The sequence below is a fragment of the Argiope bruennichi genome, chromosome 1 (genome assembly GCF_947563725.1).
Source record: "Argiope bruennichi chromosome 1, qqArgBrue1.1, whole genome shotgun sequence".
Lineage (NCBI taxonomy): Eukaryota > Metazoa > Arthropoda > Arachnida > Araneae > Araneidae > Argiope > Argiope bruennichi.
Genome location: NC_079151.1, coordinates 32148183 through 32167209, shown reverse-complemented (window position 1 = coordinate 32167209; position 19027 = coordinate 32148183). Strand labels below are relative to the sequence as shown.

The following is a 19027-nucleotide window of genomic DNA, read 5'->3' as shown; positions in this document are numbered from 1 at the left end:
CAAAATATAATTTATTGTTCACGAATGATTATTTAAAAGTTGAATTCAATTATCCGATGAAACTACCAAAGAAAGTTTTGAAATTCAAAAATTGTGATAAATAAGAATTGGATAATCTAAAAGAATATCCTATAAACAAATTATTTAGATTTATTAAGGAATAATATCAGAATATATATTTAATTTAGAGATCATAGCGAAATTATTATAAAGAAAGACAATTGTCTCATTTAATAAATTCCAAAGTTAATTTTCTTTCTATGTTTCAACTTAATAAAAGTAGAGCAAACTATTTTAGCCCTAAAAAGGCCTATTTTTATATAATGAAAGTATTTATCAAAACAAATTCAAAAAATAAATGAAACTAAGAAAATTACAAAAGCTACGAAGAAGGTCAAATGAATTTTTTTTAAAATAAACGTCTTGCTCGTAATAATGTAAATAATCAATACTTTGATAATGCCGAGTAATTTAAAACAACTTATAAATATTTAAAAAATTAATACAATCACATGTTGAAATTTGCATATTTTGCAATATCTCTTGGCAATCAAATTTATGCAAGTAATCTGAGTCTTTGAAAGACATTATTTCTTCTTTTCCCTGAAAGTCTTTCAAAACTGCTTTCAAACGATTCAATTGCATTTGCGCATTCGTTTTCTTTCATCTTTTCGTTAACTTTTAACAGTGCATTTAAGATTCGTGGTTAATTCATTGAAAAGGTTTGTTTACGTTCGCCTTTGTTTACAAGAAATGAAATCACGTTTTTAATCTATTGCTGTATATATTGCCAAATCTTAAAATGAAATAATGCATTGTTTGGTGGAGCCCACAAAAAATATTAATATGAGTAATTTATAAAAAAAATTAAATTTGGGCATATTTAAATTATATTTTGTGCAACTGATTTTTTTATTTTAATATATAACAAAACTTGTACACGAAAAGTAGATTTTGTGTATTAATATTTTATATAAAAATATTTTTTTTTGCCTTCAAATTATATTCTATTTCTAAAACAAATGTAAAGCGACTTTAATACTTGTAACTGTATTTCTCATGTTTTTGTATGAATTTTGCCATTTTCAGATAATTCTTGTTCAAATCTCAACTACATAAACTACTTTCTTTCTTTCTTAATTTTTTTTTTCGCATCGTTATACGTTGGATTTTCGAATAAATTTTATTCAATTTTTTAAAAAATTGCGTTACACAAAACACATAGAAATATTTTCGAATCCTGCCTTTTGAAACTGATCATCATTTTCGCCATTAATCTTAATTATTTTCGACAATACACTGACAAACCTTTTTGGAAACGAAGGTGTAAAAAGGCAGTTCATTTAATAACCCGATCTAAATTCCCTTCTTCGCTCGCTGCTGATATGATTGGCGGTTGTAGAAATAATTATGACATTAATTCAGGTGAATTGAAAAGGTGCGATAATTCAATAAATAAAATTAATTCAAATAAGCTATCTTTATTATTTATATTCTGAATATTTGCGGAAACAACTGCCATATTAAGAACATTTGCTATTCTAATGAGAAATACGGGAAATAAATAAAATATAAATTCCAGGTAATTTTTGTGATAATTTATTCAGACGATATATTAATAGTGAATTATTTATTTTTGATGCAGAAAAATAGATTACGATCTGAGGAATTAGAGTCGACTCAAAATTAATTTAATAGCAGATAATTTAACGTAAAATTTAATACAGAAATAATAAAGCGATTATTTTACTCATTAGTGTATTGAATAATTTATATTCTGCTGTACTGAAAACCAGTATTTTATACTCGAAATAAAATTTATTGTACAGCAGAATATTGAATGTACGACGTTTTGAAAACAATTTTATCTTAATATTTCACAAATTGTTAAATCCTCATTTTAAAATGCGAATGGCATATAGAATTTTTCAAAATGAATTAATTTTTAATTTAATTAATGAATTTTTAAAAATTTCACTTTCAAAATCGATTAAAATAGCGTTCCGTACTGAGAGCTAACAATTGGATATAATAGATGGTTTTAATGTTCGTTTAATAATAGATATATCAGACTGAATATCGAATATAAAATTTTAAAAAATAATTTTCTTTCAATAATTAAGACGGATATGTAAAGTCGAATTTAGACATTTTGCGGTCTCAGACAGTACATCTTATGAGGACATCTAGACGAATAACCAGCCAATTCTGTTTCACTTTGCCATAATTTTTTAACAAAATCGATTTGGTGATTATTTATATTGGCCAAATTTCATTATGGCAACTTGGTAAGTAAATATATGCTTGTATGCGTACTTTCTAGGAAGTCATCAGAGAAAAATAATGATTAAATTAATGAATTCTTGAAAAATTAACTATAATCATTATTTAATAATTTCCTTACTTACAAATAAGCATATTTAAAAACTAGGATAGCTATAAGGAAATAATAAATTTCTTTCAAATGTAACTATAAAAACTTTTATTTAACAGAATCTGTCAAGTGTAATACAATATAACCAGATAAATAAATAATTAATATCCCAATATATTATAAATAAAAATTAATTATAATTTATTTTATTTAATAATGATTCAGACAATTCAATTTAAATACAAATTATAATCCTAAAAATTTATAATTCATAGATTTGTATTTTCGCAAATTTATTTGGTAATTACTTTTTTAATTGAACTAACTACCTGTGGCTATTCTCACCCTAGCAGCCTTTGGCATCTACCTTGTCAATCTAGTTAGAAAACTGTCATCGGTAAAGTGCTTACTATCAATATATATATATATATATATATATATATATATATATATATATATATATATATATATATATATATATATATATATATATATATATATATATATATATATATATATATAATCATCCTCCACCGTCTGTAACGCAGGTCGGGGATAAAAATATTCTCAGTTCTTCTAGTATATTCTTCTCAGTTCCAGATAAATAAAAATCGTCTCTTCCGAGAAAAATAGCGTGTAAATGTTTTTTTTTCTTCTTTATTTTTGACAGTACAAATTAACTTATCTAGTTTTTTAAATTGCTAGTACCATTTAGGGTAGTTAACAGCAAATATCTGTTATCTAGATGCAACATATTGTGAATCAGTTTTGTGGGAATTATTTTGCTATTATAACTCATGTTTTTTTTTAATTAATAGTAAATGCATTTAGCCTATGCTATTAAATTAATATGTACGGGCATTCCTTATCTAATTGGTATAAAGTAATCGCGATATCTTCACTGTGTATTTGGTATTCTGAATACCAAACAATAAATATCCTGAAGATATCGAAACGACATTTTTCTGCAAATAGGGAATAGGCACTAGCGCCATGCGCACATAATATCGAGACTTAAATTTCTGACCATTCAATAGGAAACTGTTTCTACATCAGATATCAACCAAACATACTGAATTAAATCCTTTACCAAGACTGGAGAGAATGGGAGATAAATGTCTTGATGCCAGTCTTGTTGAAAAAGGAAAAGGGGGAAGGTGTCTTCCTTTCGTTTAAATTGAAAAGAAAGACGGACCATACAATCTCTATCAGTGTAAGATATTGCATGGCCCTTTCATCATGTTAATCGATATTTTGAAAACAAGATAATATCATGAAAATATTATAGCAATATCTATGAATATCTTATGCTAATAGAAATAACCCAAACTTCATTTATTTTCACTAGGTTACAATAGGGTAGCCAGAGTATGTCATTCCCAGGGCATAATATGACTCCTTCGCCCCCTGTCTTCAGAAATTGTAAATATCGACTGGCATTTCGACTTCTCAAGATATTTCAGTCTAAAAAAAGGACATATACGCATGAATATATTGTTCCTATGGTGTCCCCAAGATATGATCCCATGGGCATTTATACCATCTCTTGAACCACGTCGCCATGCACCTGCCAAAGCATTAATTTTTAAAAATTGTTATGAGTCATATCATGATATCATAAAAGAGCAAGTAAAGACAATAATACGCGTTTTGCTCAATGAAATTTAGATTTCAGTGCCTCAAACATTTAATGCTTGACTGTTGAAATTACAGGTTTGATAGTCAAAAATTCAGTATTTATAATTGTTTATGTGAAAAGTTAATATGCGACCTCATTAAATGCTTTTACTTTATAAAATTAGAATTGTATTCGTACAATTCATAGAACATGTGATAAAATGACTGTTTCTCTGTATTTCAGCCCGCCTGGATGCGACCAAGACGTACATGCGCATGCGTCGCGTCCCTGACCACATCGAGAACAAGGTGATCCGTTGGTTCGACTACCTGTGGGTGACCAAGAAGTGCTCGGACGAGGAGCGGTCCATCGGCTGCCTGCCGGACAGACTCAAGGCCGAGATAGCCATCAACGTCCACCTGGACACACTGAAGCGGGTCGAGATCTTCCAGAACACGGAGTCCGGATTCCTCTGCGAACTCGTGCTCAGGCTCAGACACGTCCTCTTCAGTCCGGGAGATTACATCTGCAGGAAAGGTACAGTCAGTGTGCTTCGTTAGCCTCAGTTCTTTTGCATACTTCACTGTCTCTAATATGCATGGTGTTCCAAAACAGATCAGTTGTGAAGTCACAGGCAGGGCCGGTCATCTGAGAGATGAAGAGTGTGCAGTGCGATCTGACAGTGCTCCCATGATCTTTAAAATTTAAATGCTTATTTTTTTGGGCAGCTAAATACGCAGTTTTTTGGTGAGCCTATCACAAAATGCCTGCACATGGTGCGGGTACAGTAAAATAACATTAAATAAAAATTATTGCTGGTGATGCTATGAGAAATATAATCAATAACTCCTAATGATTTTATAGATAATCAGTTGTACGAACCGATAGTGGCTCATTTGGTGATAATTCACATCTTTCATACACTTGGGAATGATCAAGCTTACTCCATAGTAGGCGTAAGGAAAATTTTTAAGGGCCTTACTATAGGAAGGAAGTGGAAGTACTAACTATAGAAAATACTTTCCTCATTTGCATTCCATATATTAACATTTCCCCGTCGTTTGCAAGAAATATAAAATTCATAATTTATATTTCTGGTGGCAAACTGATTGGCATACACATAACGCAGTGAGAACTAAAAAAGATATATGGTCGCCATAACCTAGTAACACAATTTTAACATGGCTGAGAATTGACCACACCCGAGTGCCTGCTGCTAAAGGAATTTGCACCTTTTTATTCGAAATGCAACTGTTCGGTTTTCCATATTCTTGTAGAGTGTCCATAGATTTCATCATAGCGTCGAATATTTTTTTAGATGTCTCACTCAGAAATGGATGATTTGCTTTCCAAAACTATTAATGTTAACCTTTATCGTTTCTTTAAAAAATGCAGAATTTTGTAATTCTCGAAGCATTTTAAAATCACCTTTTTTGAATCATCATTGTTTCGTTTTTCTCATCACAGCAGTTTCTACATTCTTAAGCAGTTCGATTCCTTTAATATTTCCGTTAATAATAAATTAATTCAAATGTTTGATCACCATGTGTGTGGCGCAGCTTGGACAAGAGTGGTGGCATTGCTTATAACCATATAGGCTCAAATCTGAGCAGACTGAGTTCCGAAATCAGTGTACAGAAACTCTGTCATGGATTGGTATCGAAACTGGCTTAGAAATTTTTAAATCAGTAGATAGTTCTATCTAAGGCATCAGCATAACTGGTATTGATTCCAATAATAACCTATCGCTTAAAATGGTAACTACTTCAGAGGATTATAGGCATTACAAGCTAGTACCTGTGTTGTAATTATATTGTTGTCACTATCAAATTACAAACTGTTGTACTTGATTCACTTACAAGAAGCTGGGACATCATGTTGTGTTACAAAAACAGTTGACTTATTTCTATATATCTGGCAGGTGCTTAACAACTATAGGGACCATGAAACGAAATGGGCCAAGAGGGAAAAACCAGTGCCAAATTTTATCGCCACTTTTAACTATCGGCAAGAAAACATATCGCTAATATTTGTATTTTTTTGGCACTTAATTCAAAAAACGATCGCCACCACACAGTCCTTTTAAGCGTAAAGTACTGTCTGGCCTACTCTTAAAAATTTGTTCAATGACTTTTTAAAATCTTTTTTTTTTCAAAGAGTATTCTTTTGTATGCAAAATGTGGGTTTGCTTTGCAGGCGAGGTGGGTAAGGAGATGTACATCGTGAACTGCGGGCGTCTGCAGGTGGTGGCGGACGACGGTCGCACGGTGCTGGCCACCCTGCGCGCCGGCAGCTACTTCGGCGAGATTAGCATCCTGAACATGGGCACGGCGGGTAACCGGAGGACCGCCTCGGTCCGCTCTCTCGGATACTCGGACCTCTTCTGCCTCTACAAGAAGGACATGTGGGACGTGCTCAAGGACTATCCGGCGGCGAGGGTGCGCCTCGAGGCCATCGCCGTCAAGAGGTTGCACAAGTACAAGAAGGAGCCGCTCAGGAAGAGTGAGTACTGTAAAACTACAAATATTGATCTCGAGATCTAATTCGAATCAAATAAATGACGGATAACCCAATCTTTATTTCAACAATTAGTACTGTGTCGTCTCTTAAGAGCAAATAATAGTCAACAACCTTTTAGTGCAATATGTTTTAATAAGTAATTAATTACACACATTACAGGTAGATATATATAAAAGATATAAAGTTATTTCCCCATTAAATGGGCCATTTGTTTCTGAGACCATATTCCACGAAACACATCACACACACATTGTCTTACCGCATAACACAACTCATCCTCACGTCACTCCATCACCACTTTTCTCGTTCTGGTCTTTTTTTGAGTTCGTACATAGAGGGATCTAGTCAGTACCTGTTTCCTTTTATATCTTTTTTAATTTCTACATGCCAATCAAAGATGATTTCATGAGATGAATGCTTGTCACATTCTCACTCAGAAGCTCGCTGTATGACATTAATATATATAACTAAACTAAACTCACATATTTACATCCTAGCAACCAGAACTGCATTGTAGAGTAGGAAACTGCCTAGAGGCTCCCGAAAGATGAATGTACCCGAAAATTTCGATATACTAATTGCGATATTTTCTGAATATATTAATTTTGGAGTTTTATTTAATATACAGCTGCTTTATGCTCGAACTGATTCAAATTTAAAGCAAGTATCAGTTAAATATAACAAAGTTAGATTATCTTTTTCGTTATTTAGTTTAAAATCTCTAATGAAATAAGAAGTTTTATATTTAAAAAAATTGTCCAATTCTGTCTCTACTAATGATGAAGATGAGCACGTGTGTATGTTGGTGCTTTGCACATGTTAGACTTATAACTATGAATATTAATACATGCATATCTTGGAAGATGGGAATATGCACCTTGGAGAGGATCTTTTTTGAAATTTTAATCGATCATTAAGTAAGATTAATTTTGAGGTTTCTTCTATATAATGCACAAAAATATGTCTGCACAAAAACAATTTTCACGTCATTTAAAAAATTTTTTTAAAAAGTCTATTTTTTTTAATCTAAAATTATTTTTGTCATTTAAATAACCGTCATAAATCCTGAATTCGGTAATTTTTTTAAAGTTCTTTTAGACCTCATTTCCATTAATAGTTTGTATTGTTGCTCTAAAATTCAAATTGTTTTCTTTGTTTCATCAAATATTTATTTCTGGGATTTTTTCTATTGCTTGAATTTGAAGAAGAAAGATTCTGTTTAATATATATATAGTTTACATGACAAATAAAAAATTGAATTTATAATATCGCAAAAGTAAGAAAATAAAAGAATCGGACATATACTTTCTTAATAATGTCATAGAATTAGTCTCTGTTTGGAAATTTCATCTATACAATGGATAAAACGTATGTAAGAAAATTAAAATAATACGGCATTAATGGCAGAGGATTTGATGAAATCCTGAGCATGCCGTAATATTAAAACAGTTTAACAGGAATTAAATATGGCCAAGACTCTCGGCGAAACGGTTGGTTGCCAAAGATGATAAGTAAATAGATAAAATTTAGATAGATAGATATATATTTAGATCTTTTAGTTAAAATTTATTTTTTTATATATATTCGAGTTACTGGAACCAACTTTCTACAAAGGTACCTGTAATTAAATATTTTGTCCGTTTATCAAAAATTGTTGCATTAACCCTTTAAAGGGCCATTTTTTTCTAGTCATATTATGTTAAAATAGTTTTAGGCTTGAAATTAGAATAAGAAAAGAGATTCATTTAGCTTATTAGATAAATTTAATTTGATTCATTAATTGATTTGGTTAATTAATAATTAAGTAACAAATCAAGACACATCATTTTGTGTGAGATAAAGAACTGAAGCATCTAAGTTTCTGTCTAAAAAAATTTGTCAGAACTTACGCCAACCTACGTAATTTCATACAAAGATTGATAAATTTGGTGGGAAGCATACTTCCCACGGCTCTAGAAAGGGTTAAATTGTTTATATAGAAAATTAAAATCATTTTTAAAAGTATGAAGTGCATGAGGTTAGAGAAAAAAAGTTTGTAAAATTCCCAATATTTTCACTACCTAAAGGCTTTTAAAAAGGTTAATTCAGTCCTCTTTGCAATATATGTTGCCTATTTTATGGCTCAGATACATTTTATAGAACTGAAGTTAAAGCAAAAATTGTAATCTCGGCAACGTTCCAAGTTCAGTTATTCCCTCCTAATTTAATTTTTTAGGAAATTGAACTACTCGTTACAAAAAAGTCGTCATCATTGTTATAAAAATCTTTCTTGAAAATATTTTTAGTGAGAATACCATTTAGAGAGAAAAAAAATGTTATGTTAAGATATTTGTAAAAAACGATAAAACAAATGTAATTGTAGTTATAACTTTTTTTAACTATAAATTATAATAAAATAAATGAACAAACTAAAGAATGATTTATTGAATGAAATTCTGTAAGGTATAGAATATTTCATTTCAAGAGTTTTAAAAGCTTTAACAGAGATATATAGTCAATAAAGCTTTATATCTCTGTTTATTGGAGGAATGGAATGTTAAGATCCAAATTTTAGCTTGTTCGCAAATTAGAATAACCTTTTAAAGTTTTGTCATGCAACTAACAAAATTTTGGTCGCCATATAAATGAATTTCTTCGTCACAAGCAATTGAAGCAGCGGCGTTAGACTTTCCGACTATTTGCAGCGCCCTCTATGGATAGCTGTTTAAAATAATCGCTTAATACCCAAAAGACTTATGGATACTTTCAAAAATTTTAACCTGTTTTTTTTCCGATTTTTTTTTTTTTTTTCAAGAAAATTAAAAAAATTGGAAACACCACATTTAATGATTTCTAATTATTAAAAAATAAAGAATGATTCTATTATGAGATAAAAGGCTATATAGCAGTTCATTCAATTTTTTTAAAAAAACTTTTTATGATAAGTAATGAGTAGAATATCATCATACAAATTTTTGCAATTATTTTTTTTATCCAGAGATACTGGAAATTTTTTTTATGAAAGTATTAAATATTTTGCAAAAATCGAATATTTTTCAGACAAATGGATGCATTTATAATAACGTCCCCCCCTCATGGAAATGAAAGATATTGGACAAATGTTACACGTTATTTTTCACTTGAGCAAAAATAAATAGAATATTGTTATACTAGAATATTTGAATCGGAAATGTGATAAAAGAATGGCTATAGTAAAAATAATTTAATGAGTGATTGAACTAATTTAACAAGCATTTATAGACAATAATAAAAATCTGAGTAAGAATATTTTATTGAAATAAATTTTTATACCCAAATTGTATTCGTCAAAGATTATCCTCGCAAGTTTTATAGAACTCACGCATACATTTTTTTAAAAAACAATTAATTATTATTATTATTATTTTACTGTTACAAAGGACATAAAAATATATTCAACTATGCAAAATAAAATAAAATAACCTTTATAAATCTGACATTCTAAATATTTACTGCTTTATTTGATTGATTTAGGAAGCAAAAACACTTTGAGGAATCCTCCGTCGGTTGCATCAGTAAACTGTGTTTCTTTGTAAACGTAAACTGCCATAATAAATACATTACATGGTTATAATAGTTGATTGCTCAATTCCATTGGATTTAATTAATAATTGTGACTATATTCCTTATTAGTATTCCGTGACTATTTGTGCCGAAAAATGAGATTTTAATAATAAAATATTAAACTATAGGCACTTATTTATTGAAGAAATGAAACTATTACTCTGTGTTTATTATCTGATTTGCGTGATGATAGCATTAGGTTCATAATAAAGAAATAATCTATGGCACATCTTACTAATGAATAAAAGAACTGACACGATTATAGCGTAGCATAGAATAAAGTATTACTTACAAATTTACAACGGATTAACAAATGGAAAAAAAAATTGAAAGTACAGGGAGACCCGAATTTTTCTTAGTGTGATATATACAGAATTTATTAATTTCGTGCTTTCATTTGAATTTTAAGAATCATATACTTGCATGTATTCATATCAAAATCAAGTGTTATTTAAATTTCAGAACAGTATTCTTAGAATTTGTGTGTGTGTGTGTGTGTGTGTGTGTGTGTGTGTGTGTGTGTGTGTGTGTGTGTGTGTGTGTCTGTGTGCGTGGGTGCGTGCGTGTGTGTGTGTGTGTGTGTTTAGAAATTCGACAAAATTACAAATCTTATTCTCGCTTTTCTTAAAGTTAGTTGATTAATAGTCCTAACAAACTTTGAATTGGAATATTTCGATAATGTTGAAAATTTTTGTAATTTATTTGCCATTATATTAAAGTTTCTTTTCATTAATAATTTTTTAAAATATTATACTAATTTTCTTCAAAATGAACCATTATTAAGTGCTTTCGTGTTTTCGCTTTGACAAAATATTTGTTATTCAAAAGCTGTATATATACAGATTTAATCTATAAATATAACTGATTTTGGAAACAGAAGATGAGAAAAGAGCCTTCCGAAAATTAAATTGCCTGAGGGTCACTGCAGGACTTAATCCGGCCTTGAGTGGCATGCGCAGGGAAGCTCATTATAAGAGACGTCAAATTAAATCCATAGGAGATTTGAAAGTTACATTTTAAAATCCATATCACAAAAGCTTACTTGAATTCAAAATGGCATAACTAAATCACTTTGGCACAGTTTGAATTTTTTTTTTTCTAAGATTCGATTTCACTTTGAAAATCAGTGAAATCTTTGAGAAAAAAATTTAAGCCGTGTAAACAATTAGAAATAATCGAATTTCAGATTTAATTGTTCCTCCAAAACAGGGCTTTTTATAATATATATATATATATATATATATATATATATATATATATTGGCACAGTTGCCACTAAAAGTAAAAGGACTCTTCTTTAACTTTGCCATTTATTATCACATCTTCAAAAAGCTGGTATTGATGGAAATGACTCAAGAGGACAGGTTTGTTTAGATAGGCACATTGATTAATTGGATAATTAAAATAGTTAATTAATTAGTGTCTCAAAAATTTCAGATTACGCCTACAGTTTTTTTTGCTTAATCGGTTGTTCCTTATGAAAATGCCACCAAAATTTTTTTTAAGCTTCCGATAAAAGTTTCAAGATTTATAATGTTTGGAAAACTGGCACCCCCAATGTTAAATGAATCAATCTTTTCGCGATATCTCGGAAATCATAATATATTTTTCAGTTTTTTTATTAATTTAAAGAACATTATTTGCTATACAAATTGATGAAATAAATTTTTAAATTAAAAAAAAACCAATATTTTTAATAAATTTTTAAACACAACTGTGAAAAAAGTGAATCGTAAAATAGTAAAACTTTTACGTGAGAGCAAAGTTAACATTCTAAAATATTGTAATCATAAAAATTATTTTCATATCTATAATAGTTTTTAAGATACTTCGAAAGAAAACTGCAAAATTCCCATTGCCGACTAGAAACGCCTTGACACGCCTACTTTTTGAAGGACTGTTTGTTATTTCTAATTGTTTCTATCTATCTACTTGTTGTGATCCGTGAGTTTTAACTAATATTATAAAATCGCCATTAAATAACTTGCAAATCAGATGACTTTTATGTAAAGTGAGATTTTCTTTCTTATAAAAAAATAAACTTATTTAATCTCTTGATATAAAAGTTGTAGAATATTAAGAGGAATTTGTTACTAGAAGAAAGAATACTAACGCTATTGGATTATGATTTTTAACGAATCCTTTATATTTTATTGTTTTTTTCTTTTTAAGATTTATTGTTCAATGACTAGACAGGCAAGTAATGCATATTTATTAAATTTTTAAGTAAAATTTAATCGTTAATTCTATAGTTTAAATAATTTGGACTTCCTTGGATATAAAAACTTCAAATAAGGGCTATAAAAACTGTACTATTTATAAATGACAATCAAATATAGTTACAAACTTTTGTTTTTTATATTGAAAAGTATTTCTAATAGAGGAACTAATACGAATATTATCCTTTAAGATTTTCTATTGGTTGGAATTATTATCTTATCTGTGCTTTAAACATCATTTTATATTTTCCTGGAAATATGTAAATTGAGATAGTGTAGCTCAAAGAAATTAAATATTTATATCTAATATTTTATATAGATATATAGTATTTATATATATTATTTCTAATAAGTTAAATTGTGGTCAACCAATTACCACAAAGAATGAAAGAATCTATCATAAAGGTGGATTCAAAAATATTTTGAAACGTAATGAAATGCTTCAATTAAAAAAAAATCATATATTTGTCTGAATTTCAAAATAAATGCTCATGTTCAAGATTAGCCTGAGACATTTTTGGTTAATTTTTTAAAATCTTAATGAAATAAATGGAAAAAAGAGCATTTTTTGCTTCTAGCAATCTGAGATCTACTTCATATATAGTCATTAATGGGTTGGTTATCTTCAGGCAGAGTTATAATCACCCAAAATTAATTATAACTGAAGAGCTACATTGAATTTTGGAACAAAATTTGATGCACTTATATAAAACCACATACCAGATCGAATTATTGAAAGTTTAAATTTCAGTAATGGAAAAAAATTAATAGATCCTAATTAATTAACTATGTTAATTAACACGTTAATCAGTTTTTCTATCGATATAAACCTGTCTTCTTGAGCAATTTTCATCGATAGCTATTGTATGACGATGCGGTAATAAATAACAAAATTACAGAGGTGGCCCATAATTTTTGTTGATGACTGAACAACTTCATAATTATATAATAAGTCTGATTTAAATCATTCTATAGTAACTTACTAAAAAAAATATACGGAGCAAGACATGTTATAGAAAAACAGCATGCCTTTAGTTTAACACTATTTCGAGACAATATGGAATTAATTAGCTTTGTTGAAGAGATATAAGAAGCCCACCATTTTAGATTAAGATATTCGTGGAATATGAATCGATATAAAAATGATATAGCTTATATCCTGTAAATGTTCTCTTAAAGCAATTTTCCGATGCGCATTTTAACTAAGATTAATCATTGCGGTTAGACTGACTTTCTGCGGGGTTTTTTCTTCGAGTAATATATATGATAGCCAGTTTCTCTGGAAATTTCCTGGCAGCCTTTTCTCTTATACTAGTCTGAAAAGTGATGATTCCTCAAAATCTCCATATCGAATTTTTGAACGGTTACAATATTTCCTCTTCACCTCATAAACGAGAATGTATAAAAAAGAAAATAAAGAGACCTTTTACAGCATGCTGTTACCTCGAATATTTAGGTCAATCGCTTTAAATGTAAAGAAAAAGGAAAACATTTCTTTCGGGAAAAAAAGAATTCATTCTAGGGGGAAAAAATAAGGGCTCCTTATAAGCATTTTCGTTATGAACGGTATTTTTTTTTTTTTTTCAGTTTTCAATTCTCAGGAATTATTTACATCTGAAGCTTAAATAATATAAACTCCATATATAAGGATAATTCTATGTTTTAATTCAGGTTATTTCAGATTCAGGATAAATTAACCTATATCTATGACTTGAATGATCTACCTTTATAACCTTTGGATCTGAGGAGGAACTGGCTGTCAGAATTTTGATTGTTGCTGCATATATGAATCACACCACCTGTTCTGTTGGAGAAACGCTGGTAATCCTCATGCTGACGTGCTGAGACGTTACTGATTATCAATTTTAATATCATTTTGTAGCTTTCGAATCTTTTCTGGTCCTACTCATCGCCCCCTCTAGTTTCAGTATTAAATTCTTGGGATATAAGTTAGTTAAATTCGTAAATATTTTTTAACTAAATGTATTTGTGGTTTGACCGTCTCTATCGCATATTTCGAAGCATTTAAAGGCTGTAATTGAAAAGTACAATGACTTAAATAAATGAAATCTGACATCTGATGTTGTAAATAAATTTGGTTGTATGACAAAAAGTGGTCCGAATCGACTGAAAAAATGGCATCCAAAAACTATATATATTTTTTTTTCACTATACTATGAAGAGTAAAACATTCATGTACCAGGCGAATAAAAACAAGAGCTCTCATGGTATCCACAACCTTGATCAAGGTCGCATTTTTTATGCAGCAGAGAGATATAACACTTTTATTAGGAAAAATGCTAGACAGTTTCGGGGAGACTATTCTCACCAGTTTTAATATTTCTCATATATAGTGGTGAGCACTTTTGCAAGATAACTAAATGTGAAGTATAATTTTTTATATATATTTATGATGAATGTAAACCTAATTTTTTTCTACATCTTTCAGTTGCTATGGGTCGTTGTAGAAGCACGCCAGGTCTTATAGAGTCTACGGGTAAAGTAAGGCTGGAAGACATGGTAGTGGGCTCGACGACCAGAGCGACCGAACCTGCACCGTGCGAGGCCAGCCTGTTCGATGACGGCGCAGCCAATGAAAATCCTTCATCCCTGATCGAGCACCGAAGCACAAGCAGCAGCAATACACAGTATGGCGAACTGGCGGGGGGCATACCTCTGGAGCCAATCCATATTTCATCACATCAAGCAATGGCAGGAGCGACAGCAGCAGCAGCAGCAGATAACCAGAAGGCCCCCAGAAGGTTATCCGTGGGCCCTCTGGTAGGGACCAATAACAGCAACCAACGCCTTCCGACCCCTAGAAGCAGCGACATGAAACCGACTTCTTCCTTCTTGTCCCTGCACTCCGGGTCGAACACTAGACCTGTCTCGCCTTATCAGAACACAACAGACAGTCCGTTCCTACTGGACCAATCTAATGTCCAGTTTCCATTTGGAAACAGGGTTTCAGCAGATCTCAATCAGCAAGAACTGCTGGCGGAGATCAAAAGACTCAGAGAAAGAGTTCAGACCCTGGAGGCAGACAATGCCTCCATGAGCCTGAAGCTCCAGCAGAGCAAGTGGGAAATGCAGAACAGATTGGCAGACTTGGAGCTCCACATTTGCAATCCGATGGGAGTGGTGGCGCCCGTTCCCATGGGCCCGACCTCCACCAGCAGCGGAAGTGGGGACGACTTTGAGAGGAACAGGGAATCCATTATATAAAATGCCATCTTGCCAACTGGTGGGAAGAATCATTCAGTATAATAATACAAATAAAATGCATCTTTGAAACGCTCAAATAACTGCAATGGCTAAATAAAAAGAACCGGTCCGAAAGCATCATTTCCACTTTTAAGTCATTTTGTTTTCTAAGTTTTTCATACACAACAACCTCATAAGAGGCCTCATAAATTTCCCATCATAGTGATTAGTCAATCCTTATTTAGTGTCAGTATTTGTATATTATCCATTGTAATAATTTCTTTAAATTAAAAAAAATTGAGAAAAAAACGTCAAAAAATAGATATAGACGTCAAAGATTTCGTTGTACTTTTTGGTACCAAGAAAAATGTTAAAAATTCTTGCTGAGTGATAATTTTTTGTTTTGTTTCATTGTTTGTAAAAATATTTTCTTCAAAACTACTTTCAGCTATATATTTCTATGTTTAGTAGATTAGGAATAACAAACATATACGTATTTTTTTACATACATATCTGGAGTTAGGGTCCCTCACAAATTACATCAAAATAATTTCCAATATTATGTATTAACAATAATAAACAATATACAACAGGATTAAACAACATTTTAATCACTCTTAAAATTTGAAATCTTTTTTTAAATGATTATTGAAATCCTTGAAAAAGTGAATATACTTTTAAAAAGTTATCTTTACATGCATAATATACTTTGTTTTCTTTGGTCTCAGACAACGTGTATTGTCATCTTTTTATTTATTACTGAGTTTATAATCATTTCGAAATTCAGGAAAACATTATATTTATTATGAAAAGTGCCATAATATTAAATCTTTCACAATATTCTCCAGTTAGCTTTGTTAGAAAAAATAATGTGAAAAGTAAGCTTATATTGAATTATATCAGTAATACATACTATTGTATAAAAAAAGATTAGTTTCAAAATTTTATTAATTCTTTGATTCATTCTATGAAATTGACTTCAAATCAATCAAATAATAGGCTAAATACCTGTATAGACCCTTACCTGTACAATGAAAACTAAAAAAATAAAAGAACAGATTAATACTTTAAAAAAATCAGACACTTATCACTTTTTATCGAAGTTATATTCAACTTCTATAAACTTATATTTGTGGAAATAATGCATTTTAGACCAGTTCTCCCAAATTTATGAAGATTTTAGAATCACACACTCCTTTTCTACATATAATGGTTCATGTATCGTAAAGTTTGGTTCTCTGGATTGAATAAAGTGTAGAAATTGTGCATTTACAGGAGCATGAAAAATGAAATGAACTGATATTGTCCAAAGCGGTTTGGTAAACACTATTTTTTCAAACCTTTTTCTCTTAATTAAAACTGGATTATATCTATAAATATACCTAATCGGTAAAGAAAATAGCTAAATGTGGTTTCAATAAGTTTTAACAAATCAAACACAGAGTATGTTTTTGCTTCCATGATGTCTTGCATTTCAATTGAAATTAAATTTCAGTTGTTGAGTATTCTAATCAAGCTATGAGTATTTTAAATACAGGGTGTCTCAAAAATATACCCCCAGTTTGAGTAACTGTAACATAAACAAGTATTGAAATATTTCAAATTAATTAATAGAAATATAACATTTTGTGAGTTATTGGAAATTCAATATCAGCAAAATCGTAGTTCAAGTATTGCAAATCGGTCTAACTGTAATGTCGACAAGCAAACAACTGATATTGAAAAGCCTTTTCTTTTTCAATGACTTCTTGTTAATTTAGCTGGTCTTCAGCTTTGAAAAAAGAAATCCAACGGAATGAGATCTGTTAGGTTTATCTTTACCTTCAACTATTCATGAAAAATTTATCAAAATAAACTCTCGTACAATAATAGTAACTTATCAGTCTAGCTTTATTGAATCTTAACACGAATTAATTATTGATTACGAGGATTTTATTTTCTTTTTAATTGTTTATGAAATAGCTATTCAAACAAATTAATTTTTGTAGGCTGGTAATTGTTTCTCAATATTTCCAAACTTTTGCAAAACAGATAATCAATAGGTTTTTTTATAGGTTCAAAAAATCAATCTGTCATACGTTTCTTTGTTTTAAACACTACTTAAAAGTAATTTCTGATTCCTAAAATAATGTATTTAAATCCCTTCTGAATTTTTAAAAATTATAATTCTACACAAATTTACAATATAAACATACTTGAATTATGACACCGAATTATCCTCATGTAACATGGCATTTAAAAACCCATAAAACCTGAAAATTTTCTAAATATATGTTACATGTTAATCATTTCAATCAATGCTAAATTTGAGCTTACTAGTACTCTGTGAATTTGATTTGGTACACAATAATTGTGCAATACTTTATTTTAGTGCATTATTATGCGGGGTTAGAATATCTGAAACATAAATATATTGATATAATTATCTTTATAATTAATGTTTTCAACTTTAAAACGAATTCAAGTTACAAACGTCTTTCATTTTCAAAAAAAATTTGGAATGGATGCTTTATAAATTATTAATATTAATATATTTACTGAAATTTGCTATACATTCTTCCTTTCATGTATATATATATATATATATATATATATATATATATATATATATATATATATATATATATATATATATATATATATATATATATATATATATGCACTGTGTGACACTACTTTAAAGGAAAAAGTTATTTAAGCTATCTTAAAAAGAATTATTTTGTGAAACTCATAATTTTTACAAAGGTAATAAATTTGAAGCTTGTGCCAAAAAACTGCAGAATAGAACCTAATAATAAGAATAAAAAACAAATCTTCCTATATGTGGTGATGCGAACAAAACAAAATATAATAAATGGGGTTAAGAATTATATATATTTTTTCTTTCTGATTTTTCATGTGTACATATGCTCAAAAGTAATTCTTTGTTTCATTCATTTCATTGGAAAACTTTTTAGCAACTGAATAAATTTACTCGATTTTCCCAGCTTTCACACTGATCGAACATTCGAATAATTAATTCGAATAAAATTTCAATGACAATACTTCATATGAAGAAAAAAAATCTTCTTAAATTGAAAACTATGAATATTCAAATCGTAAAAGATACACCGAAATGAAATGGAGCCATTTTTGAGAATAAAATCTGGCTGTTTACTTTGATTAAAAAAATGAGCAAAAACTTTCATCCAATTTATTTTGCTTACCCCTTAACTATATATGATTTGATTATTAATAAAAAGAATAGCTGTTTTATCATATCGTATCGTATCAAAGTGAACTCAAATTGGTTTAAATTATGAACATCTGTTTTTATATTTCAGCAAATTGTTTCGAGCTTAATGCAAAGTTTCTGCTGGGTAAATCGAGGAAATATTTGATTATTTTACATTATATTTTTAAATAAGTTTTGATGTAAAGGTTGGCAATGATGGCATCAAACTAGACTCAAGTCCTCAGTGCTGAAATACAAAAGAATATCCAAGGCACATTACGGCCAAGTCATCCACTC

The 19027-nt window shown here is 29.7% G+C and overlaps 1 protein-coding gene across 1 annotated transcript in view; it reads left to right on the top strand.

The window, feature by feature from the left end:
• The window catches only part of LOC129980939 (cyclic nucleotide-gated cation channel alpha-3-like), a 91612-nt gene extending 75507 nt beyond the window's left edge, over positions 1 to 16105 (top strand). Inside the window, exons 2-4 of the mRNA XM_056091450.1 lie at positions 4236 to 4529; positions 6189 to 6494; positions 14762 to 16105. Coding sequence (XP_055947425.1) covers positions 4236 to 4529; positions 6189 to 6494; positions 14762 to 15537 — 1376 coding nt within the window. The 3' untranslated portion in view covers positions 15538 to 16105. The remainder of the gene's footprint in view (positions 1 to 4235; positions 4530 to 6188; positions 6495 to 14761) is intronic.
• The last annotated feature ends 2922 nt before the right edge of the window (positions 16106 to 19027 follow it).